Below are 22,683 nucleotides of genomic sequence, written 5' to 3'. Positions count from 1 at the left end.
GGCTCTTGACAAATAACACCATTTGAAACTACTGTAACAGAGGCAAGTAAAGTGATCCACCAACACCTCGGGCCACCAAAAGAGCGAATCTGCCTACATGTGCTAAGGGCGCAGGGACTAGTGCCTGAACACGTGGAGACTCGGACCTTGTACAGCACATATCAGCCTACATTGTCACAGGTTAGCATGTGCAGGTATACCACATATTAGATCTACACTTTGATCATGTACATTTTATAGAATTTAGTTTATCATTTTAGGGCAGAATTCAGATGTGGGTTGACATTTTTCCGAAAAGCCTGGGCACCCCTGGCCCTCCCTCTGACATAAGTCCAAGAAAAGCCAGAAGGTAGGATTATTGAACCCACAGTAAATGGAGCATTATAGTCACGTTTTAAAATCTCATAAATGTTGAACATGTCTTGTTTATTTGTGTGCAGATATTTCCTACGAGCAATCATCTGGAACACCAGTGAGGTGATTCTAGACGAAACTAGCATCACAGGAGAAAATATGAGTGACATTTATGTCAAAGGGTAAACGCCATTCAGGACACGCAAAATGAGACATTCTCATTTATCGGGCCCTAGATTAATAATTTAAACTGCTTTGCAATTCCATGTCCATTCGAATTGACAGGTGGATGCCTGGTATGGAGGAAGATAAGCAGAAAACTGATGTACACTACCGATCGCTTGATGGAGATGGGAACTTCAACTGGAGATTTGTCTATGGATTTGACTACTTACCAACAGAGCAGCTGTGCATTGTGTCCAAAAAAGTAACACCTGCAGTCGGGCATTAGAATTCAGAAATTCACATACATGATGACACACACACACACACATACACACACACACACACACACACACACACACACACATACACACATACACACACACACACACACACACACACAGACACACACTATGTCTTTGCTTGTGTGTGTGTGTGTGTGTGTGTATGTGTATGTGTATGTGTGTGTGTGTGTGTGTGTGTGTGTGTGTGTGTGTGTGTGTGTGTGTGTGTGTGTGTGTGTCTGTCATGTGTTTGAATTGTGTCGGAGGACAATGTGAGGACAAACTGGTGAAATGATGCCCTAACTGATCTTTCATTAACAGGAACATTTCTGGAGCCTTGACAAAACCCAGCAAAGAATCCCGCCAAAGTTGATTATTCAGATATGGGATAATGACAAATTCTCCCTGGATGACTATTTAGGTAAGGTCACTCTATGTACACACTGCTCACACAATTACAAATCTCACCTCTGTAACCCATCTGATGCAAACATCTTTTAAAACATTTGTATCAAGTCATTGAAAGAACATTTCACAATATGCATTAATCTTCCAGGGGCTACTCAGATATTAGGACATGTTGTATTTGTGATAAATGGAATGCAAATAATGCATGTACTGTATGTGTCATATAGCCCTATAGTAACATCTGGTGCATTGTTGTTTGCAGGTTCTCTTGAACTGGATTTGCTTCAGCTCATCCCACCAGCTAAAACTCCAGAGAAGTGTGCACTGGACATGTTGCCAGGTGTGCTCGGTAACTCAAACACTGAATCCTCCCGACGCAACTCCCTGTTTGCCCAGAAGTCTGTGCGAGGCTGGTGGCCATGCAAGATGGAGCAGGATGGGAAGCAAGTGCTGACTGTGAGTGTGGACTGATGGAGCTGTTATACCAGTTATACTTTTGCTTATACTCATGAGCTTCAATAATGGGTGACTATGCTCTCCTTCCCCCAGGGCAAAGTGGAAATGACTCTAGAAGTGGTGGATGATCATTTTGCAGAAGAAAGGCCTGCTGGGAAAGGCAGAGATGAACCTAACATGAATCCAAAACTAGACCCTCCAAAGTGAGAAAATACAACCATATCGATATGAAATTGTCATTCCATCCAGAACTTATCTCTAACTCACTTTTTTTATCTTCACTTATCCCAACAGCCGTCCAGAAATGTCCTTCTTTTGGTTTACAAGTCCATGCAAAACCATGAGATTCATTGTGTGGCGGAGATTCAAGTGGCTCTTTATTAAAATCATAATCCTCTTGATAGTGTTACTGTTCCTGGCAATCATGCTGTACTCATTACCAGTAAGTTTTTAAGTCAGATTTGATAATTCAATAGATATTGTAGATACTGTATGTTGTGTGTGAATTCCCATTACATAATTTCATTCAAATTTACTGATAACTATTTTATTGGTATGTGAGCTATCCATTAGCCTGGAAACCAGCCCAAACTTAATCCCGCCCACAAAGTTTGAGGTTGGGAAATGCCTGGCATAGAATACCAATCAAATAGTGAGGGTGGGCTTTATACGATGAGGGACAGATGAGATGAGCAACGGTGCAGTCTATCAGGTCATCTGAGCATGTTTCAGTTGGTTTCGTTTACAACAAAAAGGCTGTTGCCATGAAGCTAGACATTAGATTTTGCTATTGATTCTGTTGAACAAGATATTGACAGCGCTTTAGCCTATCTTTAAGAACAAGCATAAAACGGCGATTAAGTCATTTGTTGAGAAGAAGGATGTCTTTGCCGTTCTCTCTACAGGATTCATGGTAGACTATTTTGTTGCCCTGGTTAGGTCTATCAAATTGTGTTGAGATGCATTTTCCCCCTATATTGCTTGAAACACGCCCCAATGCATCGGTTCCAGACTCATAATTCTGAATAGATTAAACTCATAAACCTATTGAACGTTGGTGTTGGTAGTATCTTATTATAAGAACACCATTTAAGCACAAACATACAGCTTACTATCATACCATGTCATAATGTAGGTGCTGTTGTCCTTCTGCATGTGATTTCTTGTTATACTGTATGATTACTTACTCACAAAATCTTTTCATTCTTTTTGTAGAACTACATCTCAATGAAAATTGTGAAGCCATTCTAAATGGAGAATCAGTGGCTAGGTGCTGATGGATCTGACTCAGATGTGCATAAATACATTTATATGGAGGACATCCAGAATCCCAGACCAAATACCCTCTACAGTGCTCTTTATAGGCCTGTTTTTTTTTTTTTTTTTTTTAAAGCCAGAGCAACATTTGATTATGCAAACTCACTTTATTTTATTCAATGCCTTATTTTTAGTGACATACTGTAGGTCATTGAAAAACTGCTTTGTGTTTTTGTTAATTGTACATTTAACTTTACAAACCAACACAAGATGGGTTTACATGGACATGACACATGCAAACACCTAGATCAGAATAAAACTGCCAATTAGATTAGAATTGTATTTTATTCGGAATGAAAGGTATGGTATATTCCGTTTTTATTCCAATTGAACAGCCATGTATACGGTCGGAATAGCTTATTAAAGGAACATGTGAGCATTTCTCCCATCTAGTGGTTAGGTGATATATTTCAACCAACCTCTCAGGCTCTGCCTTGTTTAGAATGTCTAATAAGAGGAGAACTTCCACTCTTAGGAAACTTGCGGTTTCTTACTGGTTTCAGTTCCTCTGTTTTCACATGTAAGGTCCACAAAGACATGGATGACAGAGTTTGGTGTACTGTAGATGAGCTTGAATGGCCTACACAGAGTCCTGACTTCAACCCAATAGAACGCCTTTGGGATGAATTAGAGCGGAGACTGAGACCCAGTCTCGTCGTTCAACATCCGTGTGTGACCTGACAAATACACGTCTGGAAGAATGGTCATAAAATCCCATAAACACTCACTAAAGCCTTCCCAGAAGAGTTGAAGCTGTTATACTATAGTTGCAAAGTGTAGACCAACGTCATATTAAACCCTATGGATTAAGAATGGGATGTCACTTACACTAAGTTCATATGCCAGTCAAGGCAAGTGACGCAATACTTTTGGCAATATATAGTGTATTTTTTTTGTCTACAAATGTGCATGTAACATTCGAAAGGGGAGGCAAAGAAAACAAACACTGCCAAGTGTTATATTTTTTTTTATTAAAGTCACTTATTTGTTCTACAAAGCATTTCAAATGTGCCAATGACATCATTCATTAGCAGAATGCTATTGTGTTATAGGCAATAATGACCCAACCTGTAAGAAATTGAAAAGACATACCCGTTCATTCAACTTTCGACTTTTTGATTTTAAACAACAGTCGGGTGAAAGAGACCAATTTAGCCACCTAGCTCCATTGATCATTCATTTAGCCTCCAGTGGAACTCAGTAGCCTACAGTGGGGCTTAAGAGGGAATGAACAGGCTCTCCATAGACGGGCTCTCTTATGGATAAGAACGGTAACCGTCGCACATCAAAATTACTGCCACTTTTTCCGGACTCAAATCGTAAACTTTTCTCTGACTAAGCAATATAAAATATAAATAGAATTATGTGTACTATTTTATTGTCATTGGTTGTGTGTGATGCCAATGAAACACTATTTCAGACACAGAATTTTTTTTTTCATTTATAGCCTGTAGGCTAACATTAGCACAGTAAGCTAAACAGAAAGTGAATGGATATGGCTAGTGATATTTGCTAGCTAGATAGGACTTTGACTAAACTTGTATATTGTTGCAAACTGACCTGAAATAACACACATTCAGCAACTTTATGGCAGTCTGTTAGTTCTACTAAAACTAGGTTTTTGTTTTGTTTAGGTATTTGTTGGAAAATACAATTTCAGTGTTGGAATGTTCGAAGGACATTTGCCTGGTAGAAAACTTTACATTGCTGAATGTAGGGAAATTCTGCAGATGAATCCCTAATGTAACCAACGCGCCAATGCTTTTCTTTGCATGTAGACACCAAAGTGTCAAAACTGTATTTCGCATATGTCCCTTGCTGGCCACCGTTATTTTAAAATGGTACACATAAATGAAGCTATTTAAATGAGGATTTCTAAGCCAATAGGTATGCTTGGTAATTAAGCATAAATGAGGTCACATTTAATGTATGAATGGTAAATGTTGATTGTGTTAACAAACAGCTGAAAATATGACACAGTGTACCTTTAATTGGAATTACAGAAAAACTGTCCAAAAAAAACCACCTGAGTCACTTCACTGCTACCACACATTTTTATATGAAAGTAATGGTATATTTTTATAACGTAATATATTTGCACTTAGAACTATTGTCAATGGTTAATATAAACCACCTTGCGCTTGCATAACCAGTGCTTCTCAATGTTTTTGTGTGCCCCCGCCTCCACCACCAGGCAGGCATGCACAAACAATTCACTATGAATATGTTGGTTCTTAAATTGTAGCTTTGTGTATTTTGCTTGAAAAATGACCTCTTAATTTCACACTTTATTCAGTGGTGATTCTAGAGATTTGTAACAAGTGTGGCCCTAGTGGGGCACTGGTAAATTCAAGGGTGGCATCTAGATAAACAGAAACAGGCTCAAGTTGTTAAATAAGCACACATGCATGAGTAAATCCATGCACCAAGCACCATACTCATAAATTGAAGGACAAAGAAGGACAAAGACCATACTCTCACATCAAATGTCTTTGTAATTGGATAAAATGTCAAATACAGTTTTCAGCTCTGAACAAAACCCGTTCAGAAATTAGGCCATTTGAGCAAAAGTGGAAGTGTGAAATGTTTTTTGCCAGTGGTTCTTAACTGGTCTGGTTTTGGAACCCATAATTTCACAAGTTCATAAAGTTGTGACCAACTATATATATATTTAGCATTCAGGCCAACGAATATGGTGAAGTAGCCTACATAAGACACACAAAGTGCCTGGCCTATTGCCTGCCTGGCTATTTGTGTGGAAAATGCAGATGTTTGGCATTACATTTGTGAAGTCTTTAACTGCTGATATTACCTCAAAGTACTACTCGACAGGTTTGTCTTTGACAGGGGTGCGTTGTTTCCAAGTGACACTTTAGTTTGGATGGTTTTATGCTCTCATGTGCACCCCACACTGTCTTATTTTGCCCAAGGGTTGCAGCCAACTTGCGTTTCACATGATATCTTAAAATGATGCATACTTTTATAAAATTAGCTCCCTAACATTATATCTAACATGACCTGTCACATAAACATTGTCTATGTCCATGCCATGGCAATGGCTGACATAGGCTACGAATACATTTTATCAAAATAACGGGCCAATGATAGATCTGATCAGGTAGCATTTTAAATTGCCGATTTTTAATTTCTTTTTAGCCACAACCTCCGCGACCCATCACTCAGATCAGTACCACAACCCACTTTTGGGTTCCAACCCACCAGTTAAGAAACACTGGCCTAAGCTATAAACTTTCCACAATGTCAATATTACATTAGGATAGTAGACTATTTACAATACAACATAACAATACAACAGTGTCGGCTGAGTAGGTAGAATAGGCAGATATAAAAATGTGCCTATTACGTGATTCTACAATTACAATACTGGGTTTTGTGTGTGTAATAAGATAAATGGGCACTGGCAGATGCGATAGGTAAATATATGTTTTCATGTTAGCGCAAGCAGTAGCCTGTAGGCCTATTGTAAACTCACATGCTAAAAACAATAAGCCATGTAGCCTATAACTGCAAGCATGTTTGCTAGATTGCTTATATTTCTGAACCCTGATATTTCAAACTAGTGTGCTGCAAGTGCATCAAGACATTTCTCGCCTTTGACTGTTAATGGTGAATAGTAGACTAGGATTTTGGGGTGGCACCTGGGGTGGCCAATTGAATCTCAAGGGTGGCCTGTACCACCCGGAGCCACCCCTCTGGCTACGCCCCTGACTCTATTAAACCAGCAAATGAAACCAATCAAACAAACCTGGTAAGCTTCTTTCAATTTCCAAAATAGCATAATTTGCCTGACAGGACCCCCATTTTCTAATTACTAAAGTATTTGTACAGCAAGTTGGTATCCAAAAACAATAAAACATGCAGTGCAACGGATATGTAATGGACGACACAGTGTTCAGGTATCAGAAAGATAATGCATGCAAGGTACAAGGTAGTAATACGGTTAGATAGTACAGTGGGGAGAACATGTATTTGATACCATCTAAAAGAGGAATATAAAATCATCATTTAACAATTGATCTTAAAGGTATACTATGCAACGTTTTTCAGTTAATCAATTCGTTCCATACTGTTATATATGATTAAATGAGTCATTACCGGTCGAACAGTGTTTTTTTTGGCCGCTCTAGTGGTCTGTAGCGGTAAAACCACACTTGCAACTTCAGGAGACACCGGGCACGCACCCATGCTCTACTCCAGGAAGTGTCATTAAAGTCTCATGAAAAGGTACGGCAGACTGACCGATTGAGTAGTTTTGTCAAATATACACGCTAAAGCTGTAGGGGAAGCTCTGCAGAGAAATATGAAAGCATAAAACGAGCGAAAATGAAAAGTGAAAGCGAAACCGGCAATGCAATCGCCAATCCTGCATAGTATACCTTTAATGCCTTAATTCAAAAAGTGAGTAAAAATCAAACCGCTAAGGACACCAATTTTCTTTGTGATTGAAGAATGTATCGTAAACAAATAAATGTAAATGTATTTGACCCCTATGTTAAATTCCCATAGGAGCAGGAGGATTTTTTATATGTTTTTATTTTTTAAGGCCAGCTATTTCATGGATCCAGGATATTATGCGTCCTGATAAAGTTCCCTTAGCCTTTGGAATTAAAATAGCCCCACATCATCTCATATCCTTCACCATAGCTAGAGATTGGCATGGTGCTTTTTCCAGTAGGCCTATAAGCCTGTTTTGCATTGAGCTCTTAACATGATGGCAATGATGAGAATGATAGCAATGTAGTTTGTACTGTACAAACGACTGTGAGAAGAAGGTTAAACCTAAATGGTACAACTGGCATGTCTATCAGGTTGGACGCTGAGTTAAGACTGGCGTGGCTAGAAGCTAACGTTAGATTTGATTGTCGTTAGCTAAATATAGTGCTTACATTAGGGTTTGATTGTCTAACTATTGATAACGTCACCAAGAGCTAACCGGTTACTGTAACGAAGCAAGACAGGAGTGGGCTACTGCAGGAGACAAGACGAAGAAGATAACGTTCCGTGGCATGGTATCAACGTTAGATTGCTTCTTCTAGTCACTAGTGTTTACAGCCAGAGAGGGTTAAAGCGGAGCACATGGCTAATGAAGGATTCTTTGCTACAGCTGTAGCTTAATGAGTACTACGTAACAATCCATTTCTGCCGCCAAAGCGTCTCAACGTTAAGTCTATGGGATTTTTGAACTATTTTATCGTAAATATCTCAAAAAGTATAAAGTTCACAAATGTGAAAAATAATAGAACAAATCTCCGTTTCAAGACCTTTGTAGGAGTGCTTGAATGACGTCAAACGGTTCAGTGGTTTTAGAGCCTTTGATCGTTGATTTTACGATAATAAGAAGAACAGGGATAACAGTAGGCCTACATTGCATTTACATGCAATGTAACTAGAATAGTTTCTCCGAGGAACTGCGAGAGTGGGCTTGAGCAGGTGCAGTTCGCCAAAAGGATTGAAACAGTACTTAATTTTTGGTGGTTGCTATGCAAAATAACCTGGGTGCTATGCTGGTTGCTAGGGTAATCATGTTGGTTATTATACTGGTTGCTAGATTGACATTATAGAGGTGATTGCCAGGTTATTGCAAGGGTACTTGAGATAGTTGCTAGGGCATTGCTAGGATAATTGTGATGGTTGCTTGGGTACATATGGTGGTTGCTATGCTGGTTGCTAAGGTAATCATGCTGGTTGTTACATTGACATTATAGAAGTGGTTGCTAGGTTGTTGCTAGGGTACTGGAAATGGTTGCTAGGGCGTTGCAAAATCTCAATTTTAATTACATGTTTTCAAAGGCATTGAACTCGGCTTACATGATACACATAGATAGATAGATAGATACTGTATTCATTCCCAAGGGGAAATCACGTTATTTCAGCAGCAATACAAACAACATTGATAGCCCCACATCATCACATTGAGATTGGTATGGTTGGTGTCTTTTTCAGTTAACCTATTAGCTGGTTTGAATTGCATTGAGCTCAATGAGCATCAAACTAGCTAATGGGCTAACTGAAAAAACAAATCCTGCTAAGGAAACTAATAATGAGAGCAGTGACATATTTCCATTATTCCATTGATGTTTTTATTCAATTTCTTGAAAGTTTACATGCTTTCTGTGTGTTATTTTCCATATTAGAATTAATACATGTTATTAGAAGGCTTGAAAGAGCAGCAAGATTGTTTTGGAAGTTCATCAATTCATCAGGTCCCTTTCCACAAGTGTATTAATCAAGCAATTGATAGCAATTGCATTGATAATCAAGATGCTGGAAAGGGACCTGATCTCATGAACTCATGAATACATCAATGACAAGCCTCATTATGCAGAGGACTCAATCCCCATTTTGCGCCCATAGATATGAGCCTCTTTTCAACGTCTCTCCTCGGTCCTCGGCCCTCCAGCTCGTTCCCCTCAAATCGTTCAATGCCCGACGTCATCGAGGACATCTCATTTTTTACTATGTTACTGCAGAGCCACATACACATGGCCACACATGAACATCACCCCATCCCTTCCTCTCTCTCACACACACACACACACACAGACCTCTGCTCAGCCAGATTGATTGTAGCCTAAATGTCACACACCAACATGAAAATGACAGAAATTGACTCCTACAGGTCTAAGACCACAGACCAGTCATTTTCAACAATGAACATTGTGTGTGTAGCAGAACGGAAAGTAGTTCCTGTCTGTAGTGCCCCGTATACTAGCAGGTAATTGGTTAACCAATGGTCCATCCATCTCTCCCTTGGTACATGGGGATGAGGTCATGGTATGAGGATGGATATTAGATTCAGGTTGCCTAAGGTAACCAAGAGTGTTTCCTTACAGCCAAAACCTTTGGGTCATGGGTCACCAGCAGTCCCATTAAAGGAGCATTTCACCCATTTACATTAAGCTTTTTATTGTTAGAAACCCAGTCATATTTTTGAATGGTCGTGCATCATTCCCTCATTTTCCCCTGAGATGGGAGAAAAAAGCCGAAAATGTAAGTCAAGTTTGCTTAAGGTTTGTTCAAGAACTCTTCCAGAGTTTTTACCTCAAACAACACAAATCAACACAAATAAATGAACTGATAACTCAAACGTGCTGTATGTCATAATGAAACAACCACAGACTATCAACAACACGGTCTGACACGAATGACACATGGCTTAGTGCAAACTGAATTTATGACCAAACGATTTGATTCGTGCATGAAGCGCCATCTAGCTATCATTATGTCTAAGTAACAGCCTCCCAGTCTAAGGACTCAGCTGTCTTTTGACCGCCTCGCAGCGCTTTAAGTAGTTCACACCAGCATGGCGCTTCTAGTAGGTCGTGAAAGCGGTCAAATGACCAGGGCGCGGCGCTTCTAGGTATAAGTGGGTCAGAACGGCACGGCGCTTCTAGTGTTAACAAGTATTAGTATCGCCAATACTATTTGTGCAATAACTTGTGAATAACATTAGGATAACTGACCTTGTGAGAGCTAGTCCATTCTAGTTTGAGCCAGCCCAGGCAAAGGCTAATCGACACCCAGTGATCCTTATCGACGTCCAGGCTTGCTGCAGGCCTTGATGGAGGCCTTGATGTTCTGTGCTGTATTACAGATCGTACAGGTCATCTCGTGCATCAAATTCACGTACCAGATCTTCAGAATCCCCACTTGCCATATCATTTGCAATATCAGCATTCAATGAATTAGTATTTAATATTAAATCGTAGTTACTTATCAGCTTTCTCCACAGACCGGGAGCCTATAGCTTCCAATAAAGATGGCGGCTATATATTTTAGTTTCTGCAAGTGAAGTCCCACCGCTAGCGCCCCCTCTTGGAAAAATGAGGAAAGTTTTTGTAGTTTCACCTACTCGACAAAGATATAGGACTTCCTGCTTTCAATTATGTAAAATGACGATTTTTACATCATTGAAAGCAGGAAGTCCAATATTGAAAACCGTATTTCTCCCGTCTCAAGGCAAACTGAGGGAATGATGCACAGCCATTAAAAAACATGACTGGTTTTCTAAAGACACAAAGCTTAATGCTAATCGGTGAAGAAAGCTGGGAGTAGAGAGAGCAGTGAGAGTAAACAGACTGACGTAAACACGGTGCCCTTATGAGAGAGGCCACTTGTGAGCGAAGGGAGCAATCAGCTGAGTGGAACAGCTGATGTGGGCTGGGTTTGGCATAGCCAAAAAAAACTGACAGCTGACAGCGGGCTTGACTATGCAGCCTGCCAGAATTAACGCAGCTTGCTTGATTCTTTAAAACTTAAAATAAAGACAGCACACACCACAGCATGAGAGCTCTGATCTTATCTTAGTAGTTGTCCCTGTTCCCATAATTTTTCTCAGCAGCTTTGTGAATAGGTTTAAAGAGAAAGCTCTCAATTCAAAGCTTTTTGGCAGCGTTCAGACTGCCAGCCAGAAAACGATTTTTAGCCCATCCAGATTGTATTTGGATGGCGCTTTTGAAGTCTGAACAGTGACAGATCACATGAAAACCGTTTTTTTGCAAAACGGATCCAAACCACATCCAGGAGGTAGTTTCATATCGCATTCATATCGGATATGGACAGATGCGTCTCAGTCTGAACAGAGCCATATCCAATTTGACAGTCAGCCCATCACATTTGAATCAGATTCGGCTGCAGTCTGAACGCAGCCTTAGTGCGATTTCAGAGTACTCTTAGCAATAAGATAAAATGCTTTGTGAATATGGGCCTTGATGTTTGTGGAATTGCATACACACATCCTCCTCAGAGTGCAGCTGCTCCAACTATGAGAGTTTTCAGAGCTCTATGAGATCAAATATACAAGGCAAATTCCCCTACAAGACCAGAGAGGGTTTCATTCATTAATTTATACATTAATTCATTCAACTGGCCATAGTTTATTATGTTAGTATGAACATGATATATGAATGGTATAAATTCATTCTTTGAAAATGACATGAACTTCACATCAAACATAATACAACATTGCAATATCTTTATGTGACCATTCAAAGCGAAATCAGTCGTTTTGCGCACAACGTTATTTTGAGAAATCAACAATAACAAACTTCCAGGTTAAAATGTTGAATTTCACGTTTTCGCATAATTTGACTGTATACAGTACAGTCTACAGTTTCATATCGTGAACGCATTTCACGGAAAAACATATGTTTTGACTGTTAAACCCGGTGAAGATTCAACACATTTGCTGTCATTCCCGTTGTGCACGCGCCGTTTAAAAAGGTGATTTATCCTCTTCTGGCACATCGTGACAGGAGAACCATGTCAAATTTGGATGCTGTTATCTTAGCGATAGTTTGTGTAATACCCTCGATATACATATCGTTGGAAAGCTTAGTTTATGGCCGTTCATGTGAGCACAATAACTTAATTTAATAAATGTTACCGAAACGACTGGTTCCGCTTTACAGGGTCACATATTATGGTCACAGATATGAATCTGACTGCAGGTCTTTGTCTGACTAATCAGCTGGGTAATTGTTGAGTCTTGTGCTCAATTTAGACATGAGTCTCTTCATCACAGACACCGGCCTCTGTGTGTGCCTGAGGGTTTTGCCTACACTGACAGAAGGGCAAGACCAGTGACTTCCTGTTCCTCATGAACACATAGATTATGGGGTCAACCATGGGGTTCAGGGACAGTAGAGTGCTGGTCATCACAGCGAATCGCTGGAAAGTGCTCCTCCTCATCAGTTCAGGAGTGACCTGGAACACAAGCATCAGGATGATGTAGGGCAGGAAGAGGGCCGTGTAGATGAACAACACGAGGGCCAACGTTCTCATGATCTGCCTCTGTTCCCGAGGAGAGATCCATTTAGACTTAGACAGTGCCCGCCACGTCCCCACAAAGAAGAACATCACAAAGGGGTAAGGGAGAAGATTAACTAAAGACAAACATAATGCCACTTTGTCAACCTTAACGTCGAAAGCACCAGACGCTAGCACTATACCGCCAATGATGACAAAAGCAGTCATCCACACGAGTAGACAGTAGAGGAGAGATCTCCTGATAGTCCTGTGAAGTCTGTACCACAGAGGGTGAGCAACCATGACGTATCTCTCTCCAGCAATGCACATCATAAAACCTATGCAAGCCATCAAACTTGATGCGTAAGAAAACACCATCAGTTCATAAGTTATCCCAGCAGGAGGTATGCTGAGGGCGACAGGTTTGGTACAAATCTGCAGCACATCGGAGATGAGCAGGTTGATGACGTAAACTGGGGCAACGTGATCAGTCTTGATCAGGGAGAACAATCCATATATGGCCACACACACCTCAGGCAGAGCGATGGGCAAAATCACCCAGCAGTGAAGGGCCATGGAGGAGGAGATGTCCTCCCAGTTTGTGAGGTTAAAGTATCTCTGGGTATTGATGTGGAACTTCTCCATCATGAAACACAAGGTCGTCTCGGACACACACAGGACCCACGGGATGGTGGCTACTCAGAGACTGCTGGGAGGACAAAGTTGACTGAAAACAAACAAACAAACACACATGAACCAATGAAATAATACCAACACAAGTATTTATACCACCATACAGTATATTGTTATGCCGAGATCGGGAATCGAACCCGGGACATCGGAAAGTCAGTGGCTTAATCAATGTACTGAGAAAAGGACTCAAATGCCGTCGTGTGGATTTATTCACAGATAAATGTTCAAAAAGCTCAGAGGATCCAGACAAAAGTCAATGCAAAAAGAGAACTCAAAAAGGTCAAAAGCAAGAGTCCAGGACTCAGGATAACATCCATAAGCAAGGTAAAAGTTATACAAATAATAGGCAAAAACTTGAATGGTACATTCCAAGGGAATAAATCTAACAGGTGTGAAACAACAAGCGGACCAGACTAGTAACACTCACCAGTAAGGGTTCTACCAAAAAGACTCAGCGAAGTAGTAACAGAAAACCAGGTTTAAATACACAAACTAATTGATCATGACATACAAAGACAAGCTTCAGAGGGGGAAGATACAAGATGGCGGGAAACACATAATGAGAGGTGGGGGAACTGAGCACATCGAACATCAAAACACAAGACACATGATCAAAACAACTGAGAGCAAGAACAAGAGTCAATAGCGGCCACTAGACGAAAAAGTCCCAAATCATAAGTATCCCAAAACCAGTGTTAACTGACTTATGATTACCATTAATCTCTATTCAACATTGACATGACATACTCCTAAGTAGATTTAGCAACATTGACTTGTATGCATGCAATATGATAATCAATCTCCAAGTCTACCAATAGCACATTGCTTTACAGTGGTCTGATATGGCGTAATTAAATAAAACTCCCAAGAGACATACATGTGCACAGACAAAATGTGTACAGATGAGACAACAGACCAATGTCAGTGTCCAATTGTCAATTGTTGACTACAGTATTTTGCCATTTGGCAGTTTGATATTGTATCTCTTTGATGCAGTCACTGTTACTACTATTTTCTTTGCATCATGCAAGTATCCACAATAGTTGTCTGAATGAACAAGATGGAGGCCTTACCGAGAGGAGTCGAGAGATGGAGGTCTTACCGAGAGGAGTCGAGAGATGGAGGCCATACTGAGGAGTTACAAGATGGATTAAAATGGAGGCCTTATTGCAGGGAGTCGGGAGAGGGACGTGCCACTCTGCCCCACAGCCTGTGGTGACTGATGTGAAGCCTGTGCAGAGGAGAGCTGAGAGCAGGAAGTGAGCATTGTGAAGAGAGGGACTAATATGATTAAGGGCAAACAATCGTGTGTCAACAAGAGCAGATGTTTCCCCCTCCCGTCTCCATATCCCTGAGCCAAAATCTCATTTGTTATCTGTTCCCTCTCCACACTCAGACAACAGCTAATGGGCATGGATTTCATTTCAGGTCAGAATTGAATTGCAGTGTGTTCAACACTTTGTCCATCACTTTTACCAGTGAAGCAAAATGTGAAATGGGGACGGTTATTCTGAAAATGATTATGTTTTGATTACTGTTATTGGCAGTGTGAGTGTACTGTATATGTTTTTTAATTCCAATGCTGTCATATTTTCTGTGCCTTTGTAGGAATGTCTTATTACCTCCGCCAAGGAGGTTATATTTTCATCTGGGTTTGTTTGTTTGTTTGTTTGTCTGTCTGGTAGCAAGATAACTCAAAAAGGTGGTTTCGATTCAATTTTCAGGAAAGGTCTGAAATGACTCAAGGGAGTGGTCTGGATCACCATCTGGAGCCAGGAGGCGGAGTTTGTTCTGGAGGCAGGATTTTTCTTTGGTCTGTTAGTCTGTTTGTTTGCAGGATAACTCAAAAAGTGGATTTTCAGATAGTAAACTCCTACAACTCTGTACAAAGGGAATGCTATTGGATCTCCACCATCAAAACTCTTCATCTGAGGAGTATTAATGAAGACTTGGACTTCATGTTTTTTATAGGCGAATTATACCCATGATGGGATGCATAATTGTTGTTTAATCTATGTGCGACAGTATTGATATTGGGTATGTTTGTTGTGATTGGATGTATGTCTACCTACAGGGACCACACACACGGGATTGAGTGGTTCACTAAGACTCTTAGTGATTAGTGCAGGAACCTATAAGAGGCGTGAGCGCCTGGTGACGTGCTTCCAAATTGAGACACTGATGATGGGCAAGGTCTGAAATGTTTGTCATTTTTTATTTGTTTGTTATGGCCTGTAATGCTGTCTCGGCACTTTGAATACAGTTTTGTATAAATTGTGGTCTGAGTTCGGTCTCTACTTTTCCACTACCTGATGGAATTTTCAGGAAATGTCTGAAATGACGCAAGGAAGAAACCATTACATTTTGGGAGTGATCCAGATCACCGCCTGGAACCAAGAGGTGGGTTTTTTGTCTGTTTGTTAGCAAGATAACTCAAAAAGATATGGATGGATTTCGATGAAATTTTCAGGAAAGGTCTGTGGCAATATGGTCACAAGTTGGGCTGTGTTGGCCAAAGGATCTTCCACAGTATTACCAGACAGACACCGCTAAGTCCTAATTCTAAACTCATCAAGCGATACAGGCCAAAATGCCTTTTTGCTAATTGCAGCATGGATCAGGAATGCATGTACTTAGTTTGGGATAACTTTTGTGAGGCTTGGTCTGAATATGCTCTGTGTCAAATTTGATGAAAATCAGACCAAATCTGTGAAGACTTTTAAGTGTTTTTGATGAAAGCCATCATCGCGGAAATTGACGTCATAGGGTGTGTTGAATTCGGCTTGGTCCAAGGATTCCAACAATATCTGATTTTTTTTTTTTTTTTAAATCGGAGCAACGGGTCAGGTTAGGCTAGGTGTGTGAGCGCAGGTCCAACTTTGGCCTGTTGGTGGCGCTACAGCACTCGAGCTGCCGACATCAAACTTGATGACATGAATCATGGGACTGTCCCTAATCAGTGTGCCAAATTTTACAACTTTTGACCAGACGGAGGAAATACTGTATGTGTAATAATAGGAAAATGTAGAAACACAATGGGGCTTCGCTGTTGGCCCCCAATAATAATTTCATTTATTAATTTACATTTACACTTTACATTTATTCACTGCACAGACACAAATAATGTATCCTTATCAAAAGCAACTCTCCATGAGGGACAAGTATACCGTAACTCAAATTCTATGAGCTTAGGCTAATCCCTTGCTTTACCAATGAAGCTACACAAACGAAGACCACATATTCATAAAGGTGCAGGCAGTGATTGTGCATGATGTTGGGCTTGTTTATGTTTGTATTTAAATTTCTTAGTATGCTTTTGTTCTTAGCAGATGCTTTTTACATGTACAGTGCCTATAGAAAGTTATCATACCCTTTTGAAATAGTTACTTTTTTTTGTCTTACAGCCTGAAATCAAAACCCATTTTTTAAAAAATCTTTTCCAGTTTTATTTACAAATGTAGCTGTACAACATCAAAATAATGGAAAAAAAGTAAACAGTTCTGAAAATTAATAAAAAATGAAAAACTAGAATAACAGGGTTGGAAAAGTCATCATACCCCTGACTTAATACTTTGTAAAGCTTCCTTTTGCTTTCATTACAGCCATCAATCTGTTTGGATATGTCTCTATTATAGCTTTGCACACCTAGATAGGGGAATATTTGCCCAATTTTCCGTGCAGAAATGTTAAAATGTAGTCAAATTCTGTAGGGAATGGCGATGGACTGCTCTCTTCAAGTCAATCCACATATTTTCTATAGGATTTAAGTCAGGACTCTGACTTTGCCACTCAAGGATATTCACCATCCTATCCTTAAGCCACTGCTTTGTTCTTTTGGCAGTATGTTTAGGATTTTTGTCGTGTTGGAAGGCGAATGACCTCCCCATCCTCAGCTGTTTAGGAGAGGGACGCAGGTTTTCCTCAAGAATTTTGGTGTACTTGGCAGCATCCATTTTCCCTTCTATCCTGACCAATTGCCCAGTCCCCGCTGAAGAGAAACATCCCCAAAACATAATGTTGCCCCCACCATGCTTCAAAGTAGGTATGGTGTGTTTTGGGAGTGTTTGGGTGTGTATACTGTGTTTGGTTAGCGCCTGGAGCTCAGTCCAAAAACTTCAATCTTAGTCTCCAAAAAGTTCGAGCTTAGTCTCATCTGACCATATACGCTTTTTCCACATGGTAGCAGAATATTCCAGATGTGTTTTTGCACTGAACTCCAAGCGCAATGTTTGGCGAAAACCAACACAGTACACCACCCAAAACACACCATACCTAGTGTGAAGCATGGTGGGGGCAACATTATGTTGTGGGGATGTTTCTTTTCAGCGGGAACTGGGCAATTGGTCAGGATAGAAGGGAAAATGGATGCTGCCAAGTACACCCACATTCTTAAGGAAAACCTGTGTCCCTCTCCTAGACAGCTGAGGATGGGGAGGTCATTCGCGTTCCAACATGCCAATAATCCTAAACATACTGCCAAAAGAACAAAGCAGTGGCTTAAGGATAGGATGGTGAATATCCTTGAGTGGCAAAGTCAGAGCCCTGACTTAAATACTATAGAAAATATGTGGATTGACTTGAAGAGAGCAGTCCATCGCCATTCCCTACAGAATTTGACTAAATTTTAACATTTCTGTACGGAAAATTGGGCAAATATTCCCCTATCTAGGTGTGCAAAGCTATAATAGAGACATATCCAAACAGATTGATGGCTGTAATGAAAGCAAAAGGAAGCTTTACAAAGTATTAAGTCAGGGGTATGATGACTTTTCCAACCCTGTTATTCTAGTTTTTCATTTTTTATTAATTTTCAGAACTGTTTACTTTTTTTTCATTATTTTGATGTTGTACAGCTAAATTTGTTAATAAAACTGGAAAAGATTTTTTTTAAAATGGGTTTTGATTTCAGGCTGTAAGACAAAAAAAGTAACTATTTCAAAAGGGTATGATGACTTTCTATAGGCACTGTATTTGATATTTTAATCAAGGACCAAACAAAACACACTAGAGATGTACTGTAGCTCACCCCTCCCTTCAGAAAATCCACACAATGTTTCATCTCTGTTTTTGGAGCCTGGACTGGCTACAGAGATTGGGTTTTGTGTTTGCAGTATAGGCTACTCATGGGATGAGTTGTGAGGAGGTGCTTAACCTTTAACACTCAGTGAGCTCCCATCCTGTACTGCATGTTAACCTGAGTTAAGACTAATTGTGGGGAGAGGGGTTGAGTGACAGATGACAGATCACACCATTAAAGCCCTCTATGTGGAAGCAAGGAACCTCAGAAGGACAGACACAATCTTACAGCCATACAGAGCAAGCACACTTATCATCTGTTACATACTGTACCCTTACAGAAATGTCAGGTGTCTGGCGAACAGTTGCCTCAAAGTTGGGGCAAGGTCATATTTTCTCTTTCAAATTAGGTTTCTGGCAAACAGTTGTGGTTAGCTTGTTGCAGCAAATGTCATATGTAAATTGGATTCATCACCAGAAGTTCCAATTATTGGCTAACTGTGGTGGCAAATCACTTGCGAACACATTTGCCACAAGTTCTGGCAAAACTCATTGTTGCCAGAACTTTGCTGGAAGTTTGCATCTAGCGGCTAACATTGGCAAACTTCTGGCAGTATTTTCTAGTGAACTCCCATAAATGTTTCCCATAAATCAACCACAAATTTGCTGCAAATCTGCCGCAAACATTTAACTTTTGTAAGGGTAATCCACTGATTTCAATGCAGAGATTGGAAATGGGTGGCATGCTCTCAACGGCTATAGCAGGTTAACGTGTGAAGCTCAGCTTCAGAGTTGCGTATCTCCAGCATTGATAGGCGGGGAGAATGCTGTCTCCCTGTTCTCTAGCTGATTCTGACGACCACGGTGCCTACGACGACAGCAGGGTAGTATAGCTAATTTCTTTTTAGTCATGAAGACATAGAGTATGGGATCAACCATTGGATTCAGGAACAGGAAACAGTCGGAGGTCATGGCCAGGCGTCGGAGGGTGGGGTACTTGAACAGCCAGGGAGAGTTTCTCAGTACCGCGTGCACAACTATGAATGGGAGAAAGAGTACTGTGTAGATGAACAGAACAAGGGCCAGAGTTCCCATAATCCTTCGCTGTTCTCGAGGAGAGACAGATATGGACTTGGATAGGGCCCTCCATGTGCCCACAAAGAAGAATATGACGAAGGGATATGGGAGGAGGAATACAATAGGTATGATTATAAACACTTTCTTTATGTCCATGACATCTGTTATTATTGCTACTACAAAGCCGCCTTCTGCAACAACCATTACTACCCATAGAGTGAGAGAGTAGAGGAGTGATTTGGTGATCGAGTGGTGAAACCTGTACCACAGTGGATGGGCAATCATGACGTATCTCTCTCCAGCGATGCACACCATGAAGACAACACTCGCCAGCATCCCCACATGGTGAATGAAATGCAGCAATTCAAATGTCAACCCAACAGGATGTATGCTGAGCATAAGTGGCTTGGTACATATCAGAAGCACATCAGAGATGAGCAGGTTGATAACATACACTGGGGCGATATGATCAGTCTTGATCTGAGAAAATAATCCATACATGGCCACACACACCACAGGCAGAGCGATGGGAAATATCACCCAGCAGTAAATGGACCACCTAAAATTTAAGTCGCTGTAGTTCGTCATGTTGAAGAAAGCCAGTGATTGGTTGTAGATTTTCTCCATGCTTTCATCTACACCCTGAGCATGCCACTGAAAGAGATTGGGGATCTGGTTAGAAAAACAAGATTCCCCGAAAAAAAGAAAACTCAGAGTCAACAATACACACCAATGGATCTCACGCTGTTAATGCAATTGAAGTTTTTTTTTAAATTCAGTCAACTGCATCAGCCTGTTCTGTGAATGTGTTCAACAAACCGTCTGGTGTTAGTACATAGGCTACAGTATACATCTATACATAGTACATCCTATCCACCTTATTCCTTAACCACGAAAATCTGTCCGGTTTTCAACTTCCGTTCATTCTGTTTACATAGCTTTGTGCATTCTCTGTACGCTACATAGCTTTGTGCATTCTCTGTACGCTAACTTAAATATGCTTCAACAAGAATACTTTCGAAATGTTGACAATTCTGCCCTCATCATGGATATACTAGATAATACTGTAATACAACCGATATAAAATATAAAAGTTTACTGATATGTCAAGCACTGTCACTGTCACCTTAAAATCGATACAACGCAGCTTCGCCGGAAAAAGAAAAACGTTTTCTGAATACTGAGGTGTCATGGCGACGCCCATTATTGGCTAAGGATAAATCCAAAATAAATCTGATTGGTCCTAGGACTATTTTTTATCTGTGACTAAGGAGTGTGGAAGTGAGGGGTGAGATTCGATTATTTTGCCCAGCTCAAATATCAACCTCTTGGCTGAAACAGCAAATTTATGCTCTTATCTCAAATATTCACTTGGTGCTGTATGTATGCAAAATAAGAGTGGCCCCTCTAGGCCTCAAATGTGCTTAAACTGCTTAAATCAGATCCCAGGAAACTCTATCCAAAATATAATGGAACTAATGACAGGAAACCTTATAGGCCTATTCATGTGATTGGTCATCTTGCAGAGGCCTAATATAATAACTAAGCCATGAACCACGTCTGTCAAATGATGCTGCATTGTTTCTGATGAGCTTCCTCTTGCTTTCAGCCCAGTCTCCTATAATCTCTTTTGAGTCTGTTTTTATACATGCTCATTGATGTACATGCTCATGTACAGCAGAGATACATACATATATGCAAGATTGTTCTCTAACGCAAATCACATATACAGAAGGCAAAATCCAATTTCCTGTATCACCCATTTACGCGAAACATCCACAGAATTATACAGCCATACGTTGTTTACTTTCTGACTGCACACTTAAACAACATCCATCTGCTGAAACTAAAACCAAAAAGGAATTGTCACTCTCTTTGCAGTATGTCACTGCTTTGCATTTGCTTACTCAGACGGTCAAGACAGTCAACACTCAGTTTTGATAGCCTGAAGAACTACCTGAGACAGTTAAGATCCATTTATTCTTGTATCTCATTACACACACACACACAGGGTTACAGGTGGTTATTTACTTGAAATTGAAGTTTATCTGCACAATATCATTACCAAACACAACACACATGAAACTCAAACAAACTGTAGTTAGATGAGTTTCAACAGACTGTTTACAGTCTGACCATCTGTAGATATCTGGACAATTCAAATAAAACGTGACCATTTAACCTAAAGAAGATAGCAGAAGATACTAGTCACCTTACCGACTGGAGAGGAAAGGAGAGATGATCCCTGTGCCCTGACCAGTCGTGAGCATACTGTGGTATTTGAAGAAGGGGATCCACGAGGAAGTGATGGCTACGTTGATGAATTACCTGGACCTGACATCTGTACAGACCTGAAATCTGTTACTTCTGACATGTCAAACGTCCATTAATCAATTACCCTCCGCCTTCATAGAAAGCATTATACGTTCACTGTAAAAAAATTCCCTGTAAAATCACGGTATGTTACTGGCAGCTGTGGTTACCTGTAATCTACTGTTTTTTTACGGTAATTTTCCAACTACAGTATAATACTGTTTAATGTATCACAGTACACTGCAATATTTACACAGTAGTAGTACCGTAAAGTTACAGTACTCTACAAAATGTACACAGTACTAGTACTGTTAAAATAACACTACTCTACAACATTTTCACAGTACTTGTATCGCTTAATTTTTATATACACTACTGATAATAAGAGCAGCCCAAACAAGATGTCATTTAAAAGCTTTTTTATTAAATACAGTAAACAATATTAACATTTTAATTCATACAACTCACTTTCAATTCATACAACATCTGCGCACCTATGATACATGAAAATGAACACCAGGCAGTGTAACTGGTGTGTGTGTGTGTGTGTGTGGACAGGATGAGAAAGCTTAGACACCCAAACCAGACTGGAGCCACTTGTGAATAACCTGTAACACAGATACATAAAATGTAGGCTAGGGTTTTATTACAGCAGACAAAGGCATTTATGTATGTTGATATTTACCTTCACTACATCCTGAACTGGTAACACCAGTTACAGAAGCATATGGCTATTTTTTATTATTAATGTGTGGACCAAAAGTCAAATAAATAAAATGTAAAACTGTATAGCTTACTTTACTTGGGTGGCAGGACAGAATGAGAAAGCGTAGAC

The 22,683-nt window shown here is 40.2% G+C and overlaps 1 protein-coding gene across 1 annotated transcript in view; it reads left to right on the top strand.

Moving 5' to 3' along the window:
- Positions 1-3,369, top strand: part of LOC134063675 (myoferlin-like) — a 32,766-nt gene extending 29,397 nt beyond the window's left edge. The window contains exons 45-53 of the mRNA XM_062519327.1: positions 41-180; positions 261-349; positions 441-536; positions 640-781; positions 1,122-1,221; positions 1,471-1,664; positions 1,758-1,867; positions 1,959-2,106; positions 2,880-3,369. Coding sequence (XP_062375311.1) covers positions 41-180; positions 261-349; positions 441-536; positions 640-781; positions 1,122-1,221; positions 1,471-1,664; positions 1,758-1,867; positions 1,959-2,106; positions 2,880-2,915 — 1,055 coding nt within the window. The 3' untranslated portion in view covers positions 2,916-3,369. The remainder of the gene's footprint in view (positions 1-40; positions 181-260; positions 350-440; positions 537-639; positions 782-1,121; positions 1,222-1,470; positions 1,665-1,757; positions 1,868-1,958; positions 2,107-2,879) is intronic.
- Positions 3,370-22,683: the final 19,314 nt, after the last annotated feature.

The sequence above is a fragment of the Sardina pilchardus genome, chromosome 18 (genome assembly GCF_963854185.1).
Source record: "Sardina pilchardus chromosome 18, fSarPil1.1, whole genome shotgun sequence".
Taxonomy (NCBI): Eukaryota; Metazoa; Chordata; class Actinopteri; order Clupeiformes; family Clupeidae; genus Sardina; species Sardina pilchardus.
Note: the sequence above shows the minus strand (reverse complement) of the source record. Positions and strands in the feature narration are given on the sequence as shown.